Source organism: Dromiciops gliroides, chromosome 1 (assembly GCF_019393635.1).
Source record: "Dromiciops gliroides isolate mDroGli1 chromosome 1, mDroGli1.pri, whole genome shotgun sequence".
Classification (NCBI taxonomy): domain Eukaryota; kingdom Metazoa; phylum Chordata; class Mammalia; order Microbiotheria; family Microbiotheriidae; genus Dromiciops; species Dromiciops gliroides.
The window spans coordinates 33,792,059-33,814,056 of NC_057861.1; the positions used below are offsets into that span (position 1 = coordinate 33,792,059).

The 21,998-nt window shown below is 54.7% G+C and overlaps 1 protein-coding gene across 1 annotated transcript in view; it reads right to left on the bottom strand.

Annotated features, from left to right (window-relative positions):
• Window positions 1–21,998, bottom strand: part of NCOR2 (nuclear receptor corepressor 2) — a 267,801-nt gene that overhangs the window by 36,486 nt on the left and 209,317 nt on the right. The window contains 7 exon segments of the mRNA XM_043990128.1: window positions 2,715–2,818; window positions 3,900–4,004; window positions 4,888–4,990; window positions 6,534–6,667; window positions 10,038–10,196; window positions 13,799–13,955; window positions 15,434–15,554. Coding sequence (XP_043846063.1) covers window positions 2,715–2,818; window positions 3,900–4,004; window positions 4,888–4,990; window positions 6,534–6,667; window positions 10,038–10,196; window positions 13,799–13,955; window positions 15,434–15,554 — 883 coding nt within the window.

A 21,998-nucleotide genomic window follows, 5' to 3' on the forward strand; every position in this document is an offset into this window, starting at 1 on the left:
CATTAACAGCGCTTACATCGCCCTGGCAGTGCCGAGCTAACAATCATTAAAACAGGAAGCTGCCAGATGGAGCGTCTGCCCTCCCCTCACATATCAGGTGGGCTCCCCAGCCTGCCCCTCCCCTCGCAGGGTTTGTGCTGATTTGTGAGTCACAGCTCTGCGATTAGACCCTCTCAAGAGCCCTTCCAGCAGAAAATCTATGACAGTCTAACTTTCCCCTTCCTAACAAGAGGAACTCGGTCAGCATTTTTCTGAGAAAAAGGGCCAGAGAAGGCCAGGGTTAAGCCTTTTATTCTCAATACAGGCTCTCCAAGGGAAGATAACCGAACCTGTTATCTTCAGGGTCACACTAATTAAGAGGCCAGGAAGAGAGGGATGAAGGCTGCTCTGCCTCCCCCTCTACACAGAGGGGTTGGAGACACTCAGCCACAACAGCCAGATCCCTCAGGGTACCCTGGGCAGAGGGAGGTAGACCAGCACACGAGGCCAGTTTTGGCTTTTACAAGGTCTGGGGCTGAGTGGACTGCAGCTTCTGGGCAGAGGTCCAAGAGGAAATGCTCATGGTGACCCCTTTCATTGTGGGGATGGGGAGGGAAGGGCGGGCGGGAAAGAGAACCTGGGGGGGGGGTTGGAATGACGGAAGGCTCTGCCTGCAGCACCGGCTCTCAGTGAACCTGACCCCAGCCCTCCCTCCTTGTGTGGTTGGTGGTCTCTGGGGCACTGGTTGAGGCGAGGCAGACGGGGCTATCAGGAAATCCAGTGCAACCACCATTCACCAAACAGCTCTGTACTAAGTGTTGGGGGAAATACAAAACTGAAAGAAGGAACGGGCCCCTGGAGTTTCCCCCCTGCTTCTGACACTACGTCTGGGCCTCAGTTTCCCCATGGACCAGATGGCCAGCCCTAAGGTCCCTGGTGATCCCATGAACAACATCTGTGTGACGTTGGGCAAGTCACCTAAACTCACCATGGGTCTGTGCTCCAGGTGCCGAGAGCCGTTCTCCTCCTCCCATCCCCTCTTCCAGGCTTCCTACGCCACTGAGGTCTGCCACGCTGAGGCTGCCATGGGCTTCCCACCCCCTCAACTCCAACACTGCCTCCTTACCTCCAGGAATGCCCCCCGGGTGAAAGATCCCTCCCATCTCCACAGCAGGAAACTGAGGCTCAGGGAGGGAAATGACTAGCCCAGGGTCATGCAAGCAAATCACTAGGACTTAACCAAGGTCTCCAAGGGATTGCTGAATAGGATGGGAGTTTGGGTTAGGCCCTGGAGTGCCCTTTAAGGCCTGTGATTATGGGGCTCTAAGAGCCAGCTGGAACAGGCTGTGGCTCCCTGCACAGCTGCCAGGCAGCTCCCTGTGAAAATTCAGAGGGAGAGAATTCTCAGTGCTCCCTTGTCTCCTGAGAGCAGGGCAGTTCCCTTCTCCCTTTCTGATGACCCTTGATTGAGGGGGCGTGGTGCATAGAACAGGGCCAGATTCTTGAGTCAGAGGAGCCTGCCTGGGTGATCCTGGGCCAGGGATGACTTCCTGGGGCCTCAGTTTCCTAACCTGTAATTTAGCAGGCTGTGCTAGATGGCCTTTGACGCCCCTTTCAGCTCCAAAATCTATCATTCTCTGACCTACAGTCTGGAGCACAGGAAGAAGATGATGACCGAAGCCCACGAGAAGGCCTGTCATTCCCTGCTTCTCAGTTAGCAGGCTCAGAATAACGGAATGAATTAATCATTAAAACAGCTACCATTTACGTAGTCCTGGAGGTGCTGGAAAGCACTTCACAGGTTGGTACCACTATTATGCCCATTTCACCGATTATAAAATGAGAACTCATCTCATGAGATAGGACCCAGGGTTCAAGAAGAGGGAGTTTCGAGAACACTGAATAGTAACAATGCTCTATACTTGGGGAGCACTGAAAAATTTTCAAAGCACTCCCACAATCATCATCTTTACCTCTAATGCCTTTCCTGAGGCAGGAAGATCTGAGTTCAAATCCAGCCTTAGACACTTAAAAGCATTGTGACCCTGAGCAAGTCACTTAACTTGCTTCCCTCTGTCTCCTCATCTCTACAATGGGATAATTACAGCACCTATCTATCTCCCAGGGTTACTGTGAGGATTAAATGGGATATTTGTAATATTTAGTAGTGACCTCTGAAGTACCTCCACCCTAGCCAACCTACCATTATTATTACTGGTAGTAATAATCATCATAGCTAACATTTATATAGCACCTACTATTTGCCAGGCAGAGCCCTGGAGAGTAAGTGGTGTTGTAATCATCGTTTTACCTAGGAGGAAACTGAGGCAGACAGATGATAAGTGACTTGCCCGGGGTCACACAGCTAATACTGTGTCTCAGGCTAGATTTGAACTCAGGTCTTCCTGACTAGGCTCTATCCACTGTACCACCCAGCTATCTGTATACTACAGAGACAAATACACACACACACACACACACACACACACACACACACACACGCACGCACTCACTCACTCACTCACTCACTCTGTGGGGCTCTCACAGTCTCTTGGAACCTGAGGTTGGGCTGGAAGAAGACCACGCACGCACCCATGCACTGTGCGGGCAGCAGGAAGCACACCTGATGCCACTCCCCTCGCCCGGGTATGGTCCCCCCGGGGACAGGAGGCTGAGAGGAGCAGCGCTCTAAGCCCCGGGACCCCCCTTTCTGCCCCCACTCATCCTTCCCTTACGTGCGTAATGGAGCCTCGGTAGGTGATTGGGCTTTCCGAGGGTGGCCGGCTGCTGGGGATGCCTTTGGTGATGCTTCCTCCCGGAGCAGAGCCCAGGGTTGTCCCTACAAAACATGACGTCATCAGGTGGCGGGGAGGGAAGCCCGAGCCGGCGGTCACTCCAAAGGCTTGAGCCCTTCTCTGGCCACCTTGTGCCCTGCATCTGTGCAGAGGAAAGCGTCCCAGCACCTCTCCTGATCCTCCGAAGGCACAAGTTTGTGCCCTTGGGAAGCCTCCCCCAGTCACGATCGTAAGGATTCATAATCAATGGGATCATCAATGAGGGGATGGCTTTTTGTTCAATGACAGGTCACCAAATGAAGTACATCGTCAGTATCATTTTCATGTTAATCACCTGACATTTACAGGATTCCCTAGAACTGACCAGGCCTTTCCTCCTGAGGGGGCTTTGCAGGCATGATTGTTTTCAGAAGTCGGGGGCAGCACAGCATGGTAGGAGACCGGGAGTCTGGAGAGACTCTGGCCATTCTTGTTCCCGATGCTTATTAACTAACTGTGCAACCAAAGGCGCTGGGGCTGACGAGGCCAAAGTGGGATGCTGGTTGTAGTTTGTGTTGTCCAGGGTCAGTAAGAGCAGGTTCTGGGTTCAGATCCCAGGTCCCTGGATTTTAGGTCCAGCCTTCTTTTTTATTAATTATTGAATGGCTAGGACAAAGATGAGGATGGTGGCAAAAACAACATCACTGTTCCCCACTCCTCAACTGGCATGGGGCCAGGTGACAAGAGGAAGCCTGCTCAGAGGGACAATGGCATCTGGGAGGTGGGAGCTGACCCCTAGCGAACACTTCCCCAGTGGGGAGGAGACACAAAAGCCTCTGGCCCTGGCCCTTGCCTATGGACAAGCATGGGAACTTGGGAGAAATGACCCAACATCGGGGAGAAGGACCGCATCAGTTGGGGGCAGGCCCTACTGTTCCCACTTGACATGTCTTTCTGGAGGCCCTGGTCTCCTCATCTAAAAATGACCTCTGAGGGCCATTCCCAGCTTGAAATTCGACAGCTTCATGACTAGGGGGCCTCCGAGGACCGTGCCCGGCTGGGCTAAGGGACGGGACTGCCCCCGCCTCCCTCGTGATGGCTGGAACCGGGATTTCTCTCCCTGGCTGGGTCCCGCAGCCGCCTCACCTCTCAGCACTGATGTCTCCTGGGTCGCTGGCATCACCAGGGTCTCGGGCTGGCTGGCCTGGCTCCTCGGAGAGAGCTGCTCCTGCTTCACTCCAGGGAAAGGCACTACAAAGGGGAGGTGTGTGACGGGCGGGGGGAGCAGCCCCTAGGGCTCCATGGCCTTGTCCAGACTGAGGTCTGGGGAAAGCCTCCACCTGCCCTCCCCCTCCCCTCAGCTTTTCCCACTGTTGGGGACCCCCAGTGGCAGGCCCCTCTACAGGTGGGAGGGTGTCGGGACAGAGAAGACACACGTGCCGGCCTCAACTCCTCCTCCCCCAGCTCTGAGCCCTGATCTCCACACTGCTTGTCCGGGGAAGGGGCCGGCCAGCTTCCCTGGGGTGGAGGGAGTGGGCAAGCCCTGGCTCACGGCCAGAGTATGAGATGACCCATCAAGGGCAGACGTGGGGGGCAGCTGTGTAGCCCGAGCCCAAAGCAGACTCGGTGTTTGGGCCGAGGTCCCTGGAGGGGGCGGGCACGGATCCGCTCCGAGTCAGGATGGCGGTCCAAAGGGAGGGGCATTCAGGGACCACATCCTGTTGGATCAATGGCTTCCTAACCCAGCCCCGGTCCCTGCTGGCCACCTGGCAGGTCCTGCGACCAGGCCCCTCGCCGAGAGGAGGAAGGAGGCCGTGTGAATGCGCGGGGTCACGTTTCGGATAAAAGGAGTGCCTGGGGAACCTGGCACCGGCTCCCGGATGGCCTCTCTCCTCCCGCGCCTCCCCATCTGCCTGAACATCGACTTCCAGGTCAAAGCCCATGGAAAATGCATCAGGGGAGGGAGGGGGGAAAGGAGCCATGGCCCAACACCCATCGTGGGGTGCTTTCAAGGGAGGTGGGCTGGCCACTTGCTGGGGGAGTCTGTAGAGGGAGGGAGTGTGGCCTGGGTGACCTCTGAGCCCCCCAACTCATACAAGCCCAGCGGGTGGGGCGGGGCAGCCCCGGCACTTACCCAGTTTTTTTGGGTCCATGGTCAAAGGCAGACCCATGGTGATGGAGCCCACGGGAGCTTTGGCGTGTTCAGAGTAAGGGGCGTGTAGCTGAATCGGAACTCCCTGAGATGAGAGAAAAGGACAAGAGAGGGTGTCTGGCCCTGGCAGATGCTCATCCCGGTGTCTCCGCATCTGAAGCATGGCCCTTCCTCAAAGTGGCACGGAGGGTGTCACGGCTCCCATTTCACAGGCAGGTAAACCGAGGGCTCACTCCCAGCAGAGAGGGCAGGGATCATTGCTATGAGGAGAGCCGTCGGAGGAGGCGAGCCAGCGACTTCTGGGAAATCCAGGTCCCTGACAGTTCTGCATCTGGTCAAGTGGGCCTTGGCGGCTGGGGCCCTGGGATCTGCCTCAGCCTCGCGGCCCCTCCCGGTGACTCGGTCTCCCTCATCACTGCCCGGGGCCAGCTGCCAGTTCTGGCCCTGTCTCTCATGAACACAAAGGTTCTCTGTCCCCATCTCCAGGGTGACTGTCCCGGGCTGGAGGGAGGCTCGGGCGCTGACACTGGCTGCTATTTTTACCTCATGTGAATGCTGTCCCCCCCACCCCAGTCTCGTTTCCTCTGGGATCCTCGACTTCTCAGCCGCCTGCTGGCACCAGCCCAGCTCGGGTATTGTCTCAAAGGGAGCGAGGCCTGGTCCAAAGTCCCCTCCCTGCCCTGCCCTGCACAGAGTCCTGGGACGGACTGTGACCCATCCAGACCTTCTGACAGAGATTCCCACCCCCCCCCCACCCCCCCGGACAGAACATGCCGCTCTAGTTTCCCGCAGTGGAAAAACCTGGCTTGGGCCTCTGAACACTAAAGGATGGGGGAGAGGGGTGGAGGATCTGGGGGCTGGGGGGGGGGGCAGCAAGGGCACCGCCTCTCTAGTCATCCTGCTCCATGCCAGCCTCCTGCTAAGGTGGGAGGGACCTTACAGCTTAGCCCGCTCATTTTACAGATGTGAAAACTGAGGCTCAGAGAGGGAAAGTGACTCGCCCCCAGGTCAAAGAGCTAAGCCAAGAGGCAGAGCTGAGGTGTGGACTCAGATACTCTGGCTCCGAGTTCAGTGCTCTTCACACTATGCCACAAAGCTTTGCTTAAGTGCAGAAGTAGGCAGAATTGTCCCAAGGCAGCCTGGTGGGGCAGTGCACAGGGTGCTAGATGGAGTCAAGAAGGCCTGAGTTCAAATCCTGCCTCAGCCACTTATTAGCTGTGTGGCCCTGGGCAAGTCACTTACCCCTCTGCTTGCCTCGGTTTCCTCATCTGTACAATGGAGGGTAATGATAGCACCTGCCTGCCAGGGTTGTTGTGAGGATCACACGAGAGAACACTGCCAAGTGCTTTGCCCCCTTACAGTAAATGCCAACTTCTATCTTTTTATTATTCTGACTGCGCAATCCAGTGCCTACCTAGCGCATAGTAGGTGTTACTTAAGATATCCTGAAATGGGCATAAGGAAGACGCTAGAATTTTCCAAACGGCCATGGCTCTTCCTGACCTTAGAACAGGGTCACAGAAACTTGTGTTTCCTCCGTGCCCCACTTATCAAACCTGTCTGTGTCAATTCCCTCCGGTCCCACAACTGGCCACAGAAGCCCGTCTGGTGTCCACTCCGAGCCTCACCTGGGAGCTCACAGGCCTCTCCAGGACAACGGGGTGCTTGGTAGAAGAGATGAGGGGGGGTGGGTTGGAGATGCCGGGCACTCTCTGCAGGCCGGACCTGGAGCCGTCATGCAGGTTCAGAGAGATTGGGTGACCTGGACATGAGAGAGACACACACACACACACACACACACATGTAATGTGTATCTTGCTGAAGGATGACACATGCCCAGAGGGCTTCCGGCTGACTGACCCAATGGGCATTTTATTCAAACCTACTACGCGCCAGACGCTGCATCAAACAACAGTGACACAAAGACAGAGTAGTCATGATGTGGGGGGGATCCCCTTGATCCTTTGAGGAGCCCCCCAATTAGCCCTCTCCTCCTGGAGCCTCCATGGGGAGGAAGGGCCCGGGCCAGCCATTGCCACTCCCTCCCGGCGGTCTTGGGGTGGGTACCCTCTCTCCCCCACACCCATCCAGCTCCCTTGCATGTGCCAGCGTCCCCCATGAGATCACTGGCACCATGATTCTTCTTGCTCGAATCTGCATTCTTGGTCCCTGGCATTTATATCGACACCCAGTAATTGCTTAATAAATGTTTGTTGCCTTGACTTGTGGACCAAAGGGGACATACCAGCCTTGAACCTTCCCCTATCCACCCCTGCGTGCTTGTGGGTCACATGGTGTTGCAATGGAGGGGACCTTTGCCCTTGTTACTGCAGAGTGCCCTGAAGCAGTATCAGGTAGGCACAGTGCCCCCTCTTCCACAGAGTCCTCATGGGCTGTGCAGAGGGGAGCCGGCAGGTGGATCTGCCTGGCATGACCTGTCACCTCACCCAGCTGAGCCCCAGGACCACGGAGTGAAGAAGGGCCCTTTAAGCCATGGGGACATGCCATGGGCCGTGAAGCCTGGCAGGAGTGGGGGTCATTGGCTCTTCTTGCACACAGAGGCAGCTTCTGGGGGAGGGACCTTGGATGGGAGGGGGATCTCCCTTGCCCAAAGGTTTCTCATAAACCACAGGAGCACCTGTTCTGGGCAGGCAGGCACTTTTGAAGGAGGACAGGAGTGGTCTGTGTCTCCATACCTGTAGTACCTAGCACCCTGCACACAGCAAGAACTTAACAAATGCTCCATTTTATAGAAGAGGAAACGGAGATCCAGGGATATGACATGAAATCGTCTGTTTGTGTTCACAGAATCCACAGATCTATCTACATACAGCAGGAAGGCAGCTGAAGAGCCTGAGGTACACATCCTCTTCCTTTTACAGAGGAGGAAACTGAGGCCAACGGGTTAAGGGACTTGCCCAGGATCACACAGAGTCTTCCTGGATGCTGACCTAGTGATCCAACCACTGTCCTACTGTCCCATGGAGGTGAAGATCCCTGCTCAGGGTGGCCTAGCTAAAAAAGGTCAGAGGCAGGGTTTGAACCCGGATCCTTCCTTATTCCAAAGCCAACAATTTATTCTATTCTCCTACCTATGGATAAGCTCAAGTTTAGAAAAAAACAAGGCATCGAATCTGGAGACAAAATTGCAGACAAACTGAAAGAGGGGACTGGCACCCTGGCATGCAGGTGTAGACCCCTGGGGGATGCTGATCTTTTTCTGGTAGTTTCCCAGACAGGTTGGATGACCTGACAGGCCTTGGAGCGCGTGAGGGGACATGTGGAGAGGCAGAGCCAGACGTCGCAAGTCTGGGGACCCTGAGGGCCAGGCCTGAGGCCTGCGTCTGGGTTCTGCTGTTTTCTAGCCGGGTGACCTCTAGGCTCGGTGTCCTCATCTGTGAAACGGGGCATGGGCAGGCTAGGTCTCTTCTAGCATTAATCCGTGAGCCCATTGCCCAAGGTGGCTCCAGAACACGTCTGAATGTCTTCTACCTGGCCTGGTAGCCTCTGCCCTCAAACGTCTTCCATCTGCCACAACACCAAATGCCGAGATGAATCTTTGAAAACAGCTTTCAACCTGTTACTCCCCTTACGTAAGAAGCACAGGCTTCCTAACTGCTCAGCTGTGCTTTCTAGGCCCAATCCTATCTATCTATCCCCTCCTGGGATACAGCAGGCACTTAATAAATGTTTTCTAATTAATGCTTGATTTGCACTCTTCAATAGATGCTCTCTAATCTAGCCAAGTTGCCTCCTACCCTTTAGGCCTATTTTTGTCCACGTTGCTTCCCAGAATGCCAGTCTTCTTTCTTTCTACACATCACCTGCAATAGGTCCAATCAGCACTTATTAAGCACCTACTTGGTACAGAGTGCTGTGCTGGGCACTGAGAATATTCAATCAGCACTTATTAAGCACCTACTTGGTACAGAGTGCTGTGCTGGGCACTGAGAATATTCAATCAGCACTTATTAAGCGCCTACTTGGTACAGAGTACTGTTTGGCACTGGGAATACAAGGCTGAAAGATGGCTGTCTGTGTAATCTAATAGGAGTGTGACAGATAAAGTACAAGATGAAAGCACAAATCCAGACCAAAGGCTATGGGGAAACAGAAAGCCAGAGGTATTGCTTCGTGTGTAGGCAGCTGTGGCCACGGGAGGTCTTAGTTTCCTTGCCTGTAAACTGGAGGGCATAAGCCCACATGGCCTCAGGGGACCTTGGGGAAGCCCCCTGAGGAGGGTCTCTGTCCCAGGCCTGGGGCATGGCCATGGGGCCTCCCAACCTTGGTTTGGCTGGTGAGCTGACTGCCTAGGAAGTCGGCCGGAGCAAAGTGAAGGACAGGAGTCATCTCAGATCCAGAAGGACCTCCCAGGCTGCCGGGCAGAGATGGGACAGATTTAAAATGGGAAGAGATTCAACCTCCTGTTTCTAAAGATGAAAGGACTAAGGCCCAGCACACAGGAAGGAAAGAGATGGGTTTGGACATTAGAGGCAGGATTCTTTTGAGGGCACATTCAGACTCAAAGGCACTGGGGAGCTATTGAAGATTAATGAGTATAGGTCAGACTAGGGCAATCTAAGCCATGAAACCTTTGCTGGCTACTCATATCTGCCTGCACTGAGCTCTCCTCTAAATTTTTTTTTTCTTCCAAATTGAGGTAATTGGGGTTAAGTGACTTTTCCAGGGTCACACAGCTAGAAATTTGAACTCAGGTCCTCCTGACTCCAGGGCTGGCGCTCTATCCACTGCACCACCTCGGTACCCTGAAATATTACCTTTCTCATATGTGTTCTACAGAAGATACTCAGTTATAGTTGTCCTGCATTATTCTCTAACCAGAGCTTTTCTACCCAGACTGTGGGGCCTCTGTGAGGGGGACCCGTGTCACAGTGATTCCATTCTCAGGGACTCTCCTTAGTAGCTGGACCAGGTTCAGGAGCGGCCTGGCACCTGTGATGTGCATGGCCCCCCTGGGGGGCTGGCCGCCCAGCCTGCAGACCCTGGGGAGAGGCAGGCCACCGTAGCTGGGCTGGCTCTGGCTAGGAGGCTCAGCCGTCCCTGGGTAGGCCCCAGGGGTGCTGCAGGAAGCCCGGTGCAGAGGCCCACCCCCAAGGCCCGGGCTCACTTACTTGGAGGGTTGTACTGGAAGGTGGGAGGCTCCAGCTGCGGGGAGCCCTTGAGCATGTCTCGAGAAGGCACCGGGAAAGGCAGGGCCGGGGGCCAGCACGGAGGAGGCTCCCCACTCAGCTTCTGGCCCTCCGAGAAGGGGGGGAAATACACCGGCTTTTCTACAGGAAGAAACAAGTGATACCGTCAGGCACTCCTCCCCGGGCTCCGGCATCAGCCCCCGGCCCCGCCCTCAGGAAACCACAGCTGTCTGGGTCCTCCTGGGGCCAGGGCCCTGGGCCTGAGACAGCGTCACCCTCCTCCCCATCCAACCCCACCCACCCCACCTCCATCCTGGCCCGGTAGCCAGTACTGTGTGCTGGCCTTGCTCTGTGCCATCGGCCCAACCTCCCCAAAGACCCCCGTGCATTTGTCCAGAGCTGCGACCAGCTGCAACGTGCTCCGCAAAGAGGAGCCTCAGCACAACCTTGCCAGGTGGGCGCCCCGTGGCCAGTGAATGCAGAGCAGCACGTGTCCCGGGGCTTCCTGACTGCTAGTACAGTGTTCTCTACACGGGAGAAAGGGCTGTACAACAGTCCCGGGATGTGGGAGCTGGCGGGCGCTGTCAGCCCCATTTGATAGGTGAGCAAACTGAGGCTCTCAGAGGGAAGGAGAGCTGGAAGAACCCCCACAGGCCACCAAATTCAACCCCCTCATTTTACAGATGAAGGTAATGAGGCACAAGGAGAGGAGGGCCTTGTCCGGGGTTACGCAGGTATGGAGTGGTAGAGGCAGGATTTGAAATCGGGCCTCGCTTGACTCTAAGTCCTGAGCTTGGAACCCACCCCCAGCTGGAGAAAGGTGTGGCTGCCTCCTCTGCCCCCCACCCTTGCCAGGACTGGATGGGGGATGATACCCACAGTGGGTGCCACAGACTTTTTACCAAACACATTGTGTCTGAAGGCTCTCCCATCAGGGAAGAGTCACCACAGCTGGGTGTATAGGAACATGCACAAGGAAGGAAGGAGGGAGGGAGGGGGAAGGCCACTTGCTGAGGGTTCCACCTGGGTTGCACTAGATGGACTTGGGGGTCCCTTGCAAGGCCAGCTTCTGTGACCGTGGGAAGGCCTCCCAGGGAGAGCATGCAGTCCGGGCCTGGATGAGCTGCCATTAACTTGGGCCTGATGACATAACCAGATCCCGGGGTACCCAGCAGAGGTGAGGCAGCCCCTGTCGTCCTGCATTACTGGGAGAGGAAGCGTGGGCACACACGCAGGGGTGCCAGCTGCTGGGGGATCAGCAGAGGGCTCGTGCAGAGGCTGGGGCCTCACTTCAGAAGGGGCACCAAGGCTTCTGAGAGGGAGGGCACCAGGCTCAGGGCTGGCCTCACTACCAGATGGGAAAACTGAGGGCACGACCAGGTACCCAGATGGGGCAGAGCCCACAGCAGGACTGAAGCCAGGGCCCCTGACGCCCCTCCGCTACACCGTGCTGCCTCATCCACCAGACTTGTCTGAGATCTACCCACCCGTGGAAGCAGCTTCCAGCCCACGAGAGCTCCCTCCCAAGCTGGTGGAGGGCAGGGGATCTCACAGAGGCCTTTACATCTCCAGTGCTTGGCACAGTGTCTGACATATTTGGAATGTTTACAGACTGACTGACTGATCCCATCAATTAAGCGGATCCTAAATGGGGCAGCAGAGAGGGGGCAGGGGAGTAAGGACTTGCTAAAAGCTTCCTGGGAGGGCTTCTTCCTTTGATCTTCCCGGGCTTGGAATAAGCTTTACCGCTAGCCTGGGGGTACATGGTAGGAGTGGTTGGGGCAGCACTATCCAGCGGGTGCATCTCTGGGGGGTGGGGGGCAGGGCCAATGACTTCTTATTCTCTGAAGCCCTCATCAGCCACTGGACCAACAGCTCCTTGGAGGGACAAGCGCCAAGCGAGTGAGCCTAAGATGGGGAAGCTCCCCCACCTCCCACCAAGAGGCTGAGCACACTCCAGGTCCCGGAGCCAAGGCAGGTGGGCAAGATTAGACGGCAGGTATCTGGCCCCGATTGGTCCCTTCTGGGCAACATGGGCTAAACCCGGCCTCGCAGTCTTGTTCTTTGTCTTCAGGCTGGCATTGACACCCCAACCCTTTTCCAGGGCTACATCCTGAACCCCGCCACTGTCCTCAGCTGGCGTGGCCACGAGGGAGGGGCCGCCTGATCAGTGGAGTGGGTGGACGCTGGGGAGCTGGCTCCATAGGCCATCTCTTTAATGGGAGGCCGGTGCAGAGCCCGGCCGGACCAATGTCCCACTCCTCTTGGAGAAGCGACACCCAGAACAATTCAGTCTGGCTTCGGCAGTAAGAGATAGTGGAAGGAGACGGCGGGTGGGGGCCTCAGTGGGGTCAATGGGGCCATGGGCCCAGATGCACCCCCCAGGGGTCTCCTTGGCTCCCTCTTCCCCCTCTGTGATGACTGCAGCTCAGTCTGGGGCATCCTCTGTAGGGGCTCTCTAGAAGAGGGTGGGGCTCTCTCTGCTGAGCAGGTGAGGATGGAGCTTGGGAGGCAAAGGTGAAGAGATTTCTGGGTGGGGGGGGCGGGCGGGAAGGCTGGTTTCCTGGAGACCATGATAATCAGGGCCAGACTCTCTGGAGTGAGGGCGGCGGTCACATGTGATAATAAAACCTGCCATCTCTGCAGGTAAGCCGACGATCACACCACCTACCATGACCCTGAGCTGGTGATGCCAAGGGCCAGTGAACTTGCCACCCTCCATCTGGAACAAGGTCACTGATCTAGCAGCGACCTTTCCTGGGCTCTGACAGCAGCTCCCACGCCCTGATTTTGTTCTCGTTCAGTCATTTCAGTCGTGTTCACATCTTTGTGACCCCATTTAGGCTTGGCAGAGATCCTAGAATGGTTTGCCACTTCCTTCTCCAGTTCATTTGACAGATGAACAAACTGAGGCAAACAGGGTTAAGAGACTTGACCAGGGTCACACAGCTAGCCAGTGTCTGGGCTGGATTTGAACTTGGGTCCTCCTGACTCCAGGGCTGGGGCTCCATCCACTGCACCACCTGGCTTCCCCAATCCTGGTTAGGAGGCCCTGACTCTTTTTTTTTTTTTTTTTTTTGGGCAGGGCAATGAGGGTTAAGTGACTTGCCCAGGGTCACACAGCTAGTAAGTGTCAAGTGTCTGAAGCTGAATTTGAACTCAGATACTCCTGAATCTGGGACCGGTGCTTTATCCACTGTGCCACCTAGCTGCCCCAGGAGCCCCTGACTCTTGAGAACGTTCTCTGGGCCCCCCAGCTGACCTGAACCTAAGGTCCAAGATGGGGACTGCTTTGGTTCTGCCCTCTCACCTGTCCATCCATTCAATCATTTATTAAGCACCTACTATGGGTTAGGCACTGGGCACGTGCAATCAAGCACGTACATAAGGATATACCAAATAAAGACAATCCCTCACCCCTCACCTGCTTTGTCCTCTCTGTCATCTTTCCCAACCTTGGTCTCAGTTGTTAAAGACGCCATTGCCTCCAAAAACTCACTCTGTATCGAGCCTGAACATACTTCGACTTTCATTATTGGTGTATGTGTTCCTCCTCTCCCTAGGGGAGTGTAAGCTCACTGGGGGATGGGGGGTCTTTCTGTCTCCAGTGTCCAGCACAGGGCCAGCACACAGGAAAAGCTCACCCATTCCGTGCTGAGTTGAATTGAGGAAGGGGCCCAAGGAGAAGAGAAACGCCAGTACAACCGGCCACCAGGGTACAGGATGTCAGACGCAAGGCTTACCGTCCTTCTCCCCCACAGCAGGGCTCCGGCTCTGGCCCCGGGGACTGCTGCTCAGCTGGGGCTGTTCACTGTCTGCCTGGAGAAGATGCTGAGGTGGAGGGGCCGGCTTTCCTGGGGTCACTTCGTCCCGTGGAGGCTCATGGACTTTGGTGACCTGCTGGGAGAGAGTCGAGGCACGGTGAGCCACAGCCGGATGCTCCAGTCACCCCCACGGGGAGAGCCGACGGCAAGAGGCAGAGTGAGATCTCCCCATTTCACAGATGGCAAAGCTCAAATGTCCCAACAAGGAGAACTGTTAGTTTCAACTTCTCCTTGGTCGATCGAGGCATACTTACTGAGTGTCACTGTATGAGAGCTACAGAGGGGCAAATGTCAACCCAGCACTAGGAAAAGCTTTCTAACAATTAGAACCCTCCTAAAACAGAGCAGGGCGCGCTTCGTCCAAGAGTGACCTCCCTGTCACTGGAGGTATTCAAATGACTTGTCAGGAGCACTAGAAGGGCTTTCTACAGAGAATGAATAGAACATCAGTTTCATAAGAGTGGGGCTAGTTCATTTTTATTTGTATCACCAAGGCCCAAGAGTGCCCGGGACATAGCATCATCTTAGCAAATGTTTGTTAATTGATGGATTCCTGACCAGGCACAAAGTATGACAAGCTGACTTCTGGAGGCCTTTCCCAATCAGAGACCATGACACACAGCTGGTTAGGCCTGAAGAGATATGGAGTTCCTGTCTGTAGCCTGAAGGAACCCAAATGCCAGCAGACAGAGCTAGCGAGCAGACAGAGCTAGCGAGCAGACAGAGCTAGCGAGCAGACAGAGCTAGCGAGCAGACAGAGCTAGCGAGCAGACAGAGCTAGCGAGCAGACAGAGGTGGCCAACCACCAGGCATCATTAAGCACCTGCTCTGTGCCCTGGGACATGCTGGATGGCAGTCCCAGGCCCTGCCCTTGAGGAGCCTGCATTCTCATGGGAGAGATGAACAGAGACTGGAACACACAGCAGACCCTCAATAAATACTGTCTGACTTACTAATGGGGCGTTGGGGCCCCCCAAGCTTATCCATCACACTGCCCTAGCTTGAGGCCCCCTCCCAGACCCAGGCAATGGAGCCATCAGTGACCCCACGACCCTCCATAGAGAGGGGGCCGTTCCTCTTCATCCATGTTTTTTGTAGGGACCACTTTAAGGGCATCTCCCCTATGAGAATGCAAACACCTAACCCTCCTTCAGAAGGACCACCCAGGGGATGGAGGGGGGCAGGCTGAAGGAGGCGCTATCTGGGGATGGGGAGAAGGCCTTGCTGTGGGGGAGCCTGGAGGCTCACAAGCTTCCTCCCCTCCCCCTCCTCCATCCACCGTGCCACCACCCGCCTCCAGAGATCTGTTCTCCAGCCTCATTTCCATGGGGATTTCTCCAGGAAACGCAGTGACGAGGGACAGAAGCCGAGTCTCACTGTAGGCCTTTCTTTCTCCACCCACCCCCAAGCTGTGTGGGCCATGCTCAGAGGAGCATTTCGGCCCTATTTATTTTCTTACAGAACAGGAAGGGGATGGGAGACTCTTTCCTTGCTCAGCGGGAGAGCAGACTCAGCCCCACAGAAGCCCCGAGTTGGAGGTGGCGAGATACTTACAATAGGGGGGATGGCGGCCGCTCTCTGCTTCAGCTGTTTGAGGTCCAGGGGCTTCTGAGGTGAAGGGTTGGCCCTGGCATCGGAGGAGCTGTTTAAGAGGCTGGGCCGGGGGGACAGGAGCCTGTGGGGAGAGAGAATGATCAGGACCAGACCATGCTCCCATGCCTGCCCGGAGGCTGCAGGGGGCTCAGAGCTACGATGTCCCAGGGGGGTCGCCTCATCACACATGGAAGCCAAGGGACGGACCAGATAGTCTGCTGACCCGGGGACCCCAGAGGGACCTGGCTGGGCTCTGACAGCTTCCCAACAGGCTGAGAGTGATCACAACCCCTGGGGACTCAGCAACCTGAGCTTTACTACCTGAAACACCCCCTCCCCACAGGACTGTGGGGAGAAAAGTGCTTTGTCCCTCCCAGTGCCCTGTCCACTAGGGTTGGTACTACAAAGTCACATGATGATTTCGAATCAGCATCACAGACTCGCAGGTCTGAGGACTGCCTGAGAGCTAGGACCACAGCTATACTCCTTTAAGAAACCTCGGCCTAGAGGGCTGAGCTGACCCAGCAGAGCTCACACAGGTGATCGGTGGCGCAGATGGATGAAGAGAAATGGAGCTCAGCCAGTGGCCTGAGGACACTCAACCACCATGGAGGCTATGCCTCCACTTTCTCATCTGCAAAGTGGGGAGTCTTCTTCATGGGGTTGTTTTAAGGCTCTGACAAACAGAATGACATTAATTTTTGTTTTTGTTTTTTTGGTGAGGCAATTGGGGTTAAGTGACTTGCTCAAGGTCACACAGCTAGTAAATATCAAGTGTCTGAGGCCAGATTTGAACTCAAGTCCTCCTGAATTCAGGGCCAGTGTGCTATCCACTGCGCCACCTAGCTGCCCCCAGAATGACATTTATAAAGCCCTTCATGAACTCTAAGGGCCTATGGAAACATTAGTGATGATCCATCATCACTGGGACTACTTACTGCCACCTACATTTATAGAGCACTTGTATGTGCGAAGTGCTGTGCTAATCACTTTACAATTATCCCTGGGAGGTGGGTGCTATTTCACAGAAAAGGAAACTGAAGCAGGCAGAGGGAAAGTGACATGTTTAAGGTCACACAGCTACTAAGTGTCTAAGGCAGGATTTGAACTCAGGTCTTCTCAACTCCAGGCACGTAACTCTAATCACCACACCACCCAGCTACCCTCATTACTATTACTTAATTGAAGGACGTTCCTCCCCAGACTCTCAGCAGCTGTCAATACACCTCTCCTGAGTTATTCTAGCTGGGCTACAAGGTGCTGGTGGAGGAGATTCCTATAAGATCACTGGTCCTTGAGACACTGATGTAACAAAAGAAACCCAACTCAATTACTAAAGCGGGAAGGAGGGAAACTTTGGAAAGTCTCCCAACAGATTGGCTGGTCAGTCAGTCAGTCAGTCAGTCAGTCAGTAAATGAGCATTTATTGGGCACCTGCTGTGTGCCAGGCACTGCCCTAAGTGAAAGGGCACAAAGAAAGGTGACTCAAGAACTCATGACAGACAGAGACTGTGCCAAAGGAAGGGCTCGCGCAGAAGGCGGGATTGGACGGATGGCCTGCTGAAGGAGGCCGCATTGCAGTGTGCGTGCGGGGAAGGGAGGTTTAATTAGACTAGGGTGGAGGGGCCGAGCTGTGGAACCAGAGGGTTTGGTCTCTGATCCTGGAGGTACCAAGGCACCAGTGGAGCTTGTAGCCCCAAACACAACCCCAGAGGGTTTTCTGGTGGGCACACACTGGCTTGGCCCTTTCCCCAGAACTGTCTGAACATCTCGCCCCCAGAGATGCCAGGGCAGGCTTGGGCACGGGGCCTGACAGGAGTGCCGTAGCCTGCATCCCACCACACGACCAGTGAATGGCCGAGGAATGCCCGTAACATTCCTGGTATTGCATGGAGCGCCTGGCCCTCCAGTGGGTGGGAGCAGGTAGTTCCCTGGAGCAGACTATGCCTATCACAGCCCCCAGTCCAAGTATGTGACTGTCCACAGCTTCAGGCTCTAGCTCATGGCGGCCGCTCAGGCCGGCCTGGTATGGACTTTGGCTGGTGCCCAGAGAATGCAGCTTCGTGATGTGGACAGAAGCGGAGGCCCTATGTGGGGAAGGGGGGCAGCAGGGGCTGGTAGCATTACAAAACCTCACTGCAGGGTGTTCACAAAACATGCTACAGGTCATCACAACACAGCACTCCCAAGAGACCTGCCTGTCACGGGCAGGACAGGAATGGAACCTGAAAAGGTCATCTGGGGGTCTTTTACTGTGCAATCAGGTGGTAAGCATTTAGGTTAAGTGTCTCCTGGCATGCCCCGCACCCGTGCTAAGCACCAGGGACACAGAACGAGATGAGAATTGGGGCCTGGACAACACCTCGTCCATTCTAGGCTGACAAGCCCAAGAACATCAGGAAAAGCCAACCTAACAGAAACTCCTTGAGGGGATGGCTCCTTCCCAACTTTTGACATTGTAAGCCCAGAGCTTGGCCCAGTGATTGCCTACAATAAATACTTGTTCGGAGGAGAAGCGACTCTTCTGGGCAACAGCTGAACGGTTCACAAATGTAATGGAAGAGGATGGCACTGCAAGCAGCATCTATGAAAAATACGGGAACTAGAGGAAGACTTGTATTGACAGATGCAGAGGAGACGTCTGCAGAACCGAGAAAGCAAAAGAGACGACGTGGATAGAAAGAAACGGGAAGCTGGGCATTACCCCTCCCTCTCTCCCTTCTTTGAAGGGTGGGGGTAGCCTGGCCCACATCATTAGACTCAGTTAATGTGCTGAACTGGATCCCTCCACCTTCTTTTTTATTCTTTATGATGAGGCGTGCTGGCAAGGATTTTTCTAGTCAATAAAAAAGCATTTATTAAGCCCTTACTATGTACAGAGCACCACGCTAAGGATCGGGGATACAAACAGAAAAGACTATCCCAGCTCTTAAGGGGCTGGCACAAATGGGGAAGGGAGGTGACTAAGAACAAGAACGCCTCTACCCTTGGGTTGGGTTTGGAGTGTTTGTCTAGAATGATGTGGATGCTTGCTGAACTGTAGCAGAATAGGGGTGGAGGGGGCGTGGGTGAGGAGGAGGGAAAACGAGCCCAGCATCACATATTTGGATGGCTGAAGAGAGACAGCAAGCAGATGTCAGGGTCTTGAGGTGCCATCTGCCACTTGTGTAGAGGAATGAAACATGGATGGCAGATGGCTGGGCTTGAAGCCCAGGGTCCGTGGGACAGTTGCCCTGCATGGTGTGGGGGGTGGTGGAATGCACTTAGAGTTCTGCCCAGCAGCCCCACTGAAGGATGACTCTGGGTGCTGGAGGTGATGGCGTGTAAGACTCCAGCCTCCACGCTCGGGACCGGTGGGGGCTCAGAGATGGCATTAAGAAAACCCTTCTTCCCCAGAGTTATGGTTACTGTGACCTTGGCCTGAACTTCCTTCCCTGGTACCTCCTGCCTGCTTTCTGGGTGGAGGATTTTTGTCTTTCTCTTTTGGAAGGTGTTTCCAACTGCGACAGGCTCAATCTGGGATGATCTACACGCCTGGCCCAGCTAACCACCGTGACGGCCGGCCGGCGGCCCAGAGAAGGGTGGGAGCAGCCAACAAGCTGTCCTAAGGCCCTCCCACTCACCCAGGGGAGAGCAGAGAAACTGCCTGGGCCTGCCTCTGCTAAAAGAGAAGCCCCTTTGGACTCAGGGCCAGCCTCAAAGTCGGGGTCCCATGATGGTGAGAGTGCGCTAGTGGGCTCCCATGTGCAACATGGGGAAAGCACAGTGCTTAGAGCTGATAAGACAGGCGGCCTGGGGGTAGGGGTGCGGAAAAGGGTTCATGAACATTCTGAGGGTCTCTGTGGACTTTCTGGCAGGGCCTCAGGGAGTTAAGTGACTTGCCCAGTCCCTGTAGATTTAAATTGATGACCCCATGCATCCTGAGGTCCAGCCTAAACACGCTTGTGACGCGCCGCACACAGACAGCTCCTACCTCCATGCCCCACTCCTGGAACACACTCTCCTCACCTCTCACAAAGCCCCAGCTTCCTTCAAACTCAGTCCTGGGGCAGCTAGGTGCAGCAGTGATAGAGCACCGGCCTGGAGTCAGGAGGTACCTGAGTTCCGATCCTGCCTCAGACACTTAACACTCACTGGCTGTGTGACCCTGGGCAAGTCACTTAACCCCAATTGCCTCACTAAAATAAATAAATAAATAAACAAAAAAAAAAAAACCCCAAAAAAACCAAAACCAAAAAAACCAAAAACAAAACTCAGCCCTGCATGAGGCCTTTTTTTACGCAACCCGATGGAGGACATGGGCTGTCTTCCACTCTCTTACGGCTATTGTGTTACAGAGGGTTGGGTCTTGCCTTCAGAACCAGAGCAATGAGTGGATGTTTCTAAGATTGAAAGACAAACATCTACATAATTAGAGATGACCAAAAAGCGGATCTTTTTAGGGAGGTAGTGAGTCTCCCCATCCCTAGAGGTCTTTGAATGGAAGATGGATGATGACCAGAAGTCAGGGCTATGCCTGTTCAAGTACAGACGATGGATAATGACCCTAGAGAAGAGATTGTAAAACATGCCTCCTGTCTTATGGCATTTGGGGGACCACTGGGGCAGAATGTTGCATACCTTGTAGAGAGCCAATATTTCTGCTTAACTGTTTTCCTTTGACAAGAGGGAGGTGCTGATCTGTAGGGCCAGGGGGGAAGCCCCCTCCCCACCACCCCCAGAAGTGATTGTGATATAAAGACAAAAGGAATCAGTGAAACATATTCTAAAATGGATGGACGGACGGACGGATGCATGTTCTTGGGTTAAATGGACTTCCAAGTCCCCGCTAAGTCTTAGCAAGTCCAGTCCCCAAACCACAAGTCTTCCCAGGGAAGTGTCGCTTCTAGGCTGGTCCTTGTCAGGTCTGCCCCCATTCCTTCCCTCTCTCCTGGCCACCTCCCCTGAAGCTGTGATGGTTTTAACGAGCCTCTGAGGTTTCTGGATGTTGTCTTGGCTCTTGGGGAATAACAATCCCCAGTAAATTCAGCGGCTGCCCAGTGTAGCAGACAGGGCCAGGGAACAGAAACCAGGAGCACTCGGTTCTAGGACTATCACTACCACTAAGGGGGCACAGAATGGAGAATCATTCCACCTGTGATGATGAAGGAGAAAGAAGGCTGGGTGTGGAGTCAGGATTGCAAATTCTTTTTCAGGGACATATTCTGGAATTGGAGGAGAAGGCACCGTAGAGCTCTGGGCCTGGAATCAGGAAGACCTGAGTTCAAATCCAGCCTCAGACACTTCCAAGCTGTGTGACTGCCTCAGTCTGCCTCAGTTTCTTTATCTGTAAAATGTGGAAAATAATAGCACCTACCTACCTACCAGGACTGTCACGAGGGTCAAAGGGGGTATTTGTAAAGTGCTTTGCAAACCTTAAAGTACCACAGAGATTCTAGTTCTTCTGATTAGAGAGCCACTGAGGCCCCTCCCAACTCTGACAAGCTGAGGAAAGCTCTGTGTCTAGGAAGACACACACTCACACCACACACACTCATCATATACATACTCACCACACACACTCATCACATACACACCACACACACCATACACTCATCCATACACACTCACCATACACTCATACCACACACTCATCACACATTCACACCACACACTCATCACACACTCACCACACACACCACACACACCATATGCTCACCACACACACTCACCATACACTTAGCACACACTCACATACCACACGCACTCACCATAAACTCACCACACACTCACATACCACACACACACACAACACACACTCACCATAAACTCACCACACTCATCACACACTCACATACCACACACACCATACACTCACCACACACACACACTCATCACACACACCACACTCACCACACACACTCACCATAAACTCACCACACAACACACACACTCACCACACATTCACGTACCACACACCATACACTCACCACACACACACACACACACACACACACACACACACACACACTCATGACGTTGGACAGATCACTTACACCCGGGTCCCGGTTTCTTGCTATGATGTCAGGGGGCTGTGCAGGGGTGAACATCTTTGTCCGGGGCCAACCCCCTTCCCCTGGCCCTGTGAGGCCTCAGTGGGGAGCTGGAGGTGGACTGACACTCACAATGGCCTTGCATGTCTGATGCCGGCCACGTTTGGATCCCAGCTTCAGGCTCCGCCCCAAGCTGGCAAGGACTACCTCCTCCAAGGCCCTCCCCCCCCCCAACCTCTCAATGGCTCCTCTCGCCTTGTGCATGGCTCCCTGGGATGGACGCTGTGGGCTGAGTCCCTCAGCTCGGGGCCCCCCTAATAGGGTTGTCCTGGACCCAACAAAGCCCCGGGACAGGCATGAAGAAGGCTTTCCTGAGGAGGTCAAGGGGGGTTTTCTCACAAGTAGGGGTGTGGGGGCGAGGGCTCACTCTTCTTTGGAAAGGGAAGGGAGACAGCTAGGGCCTGCCAAGGGAACAATGGTCGAAGGGGTTTTCT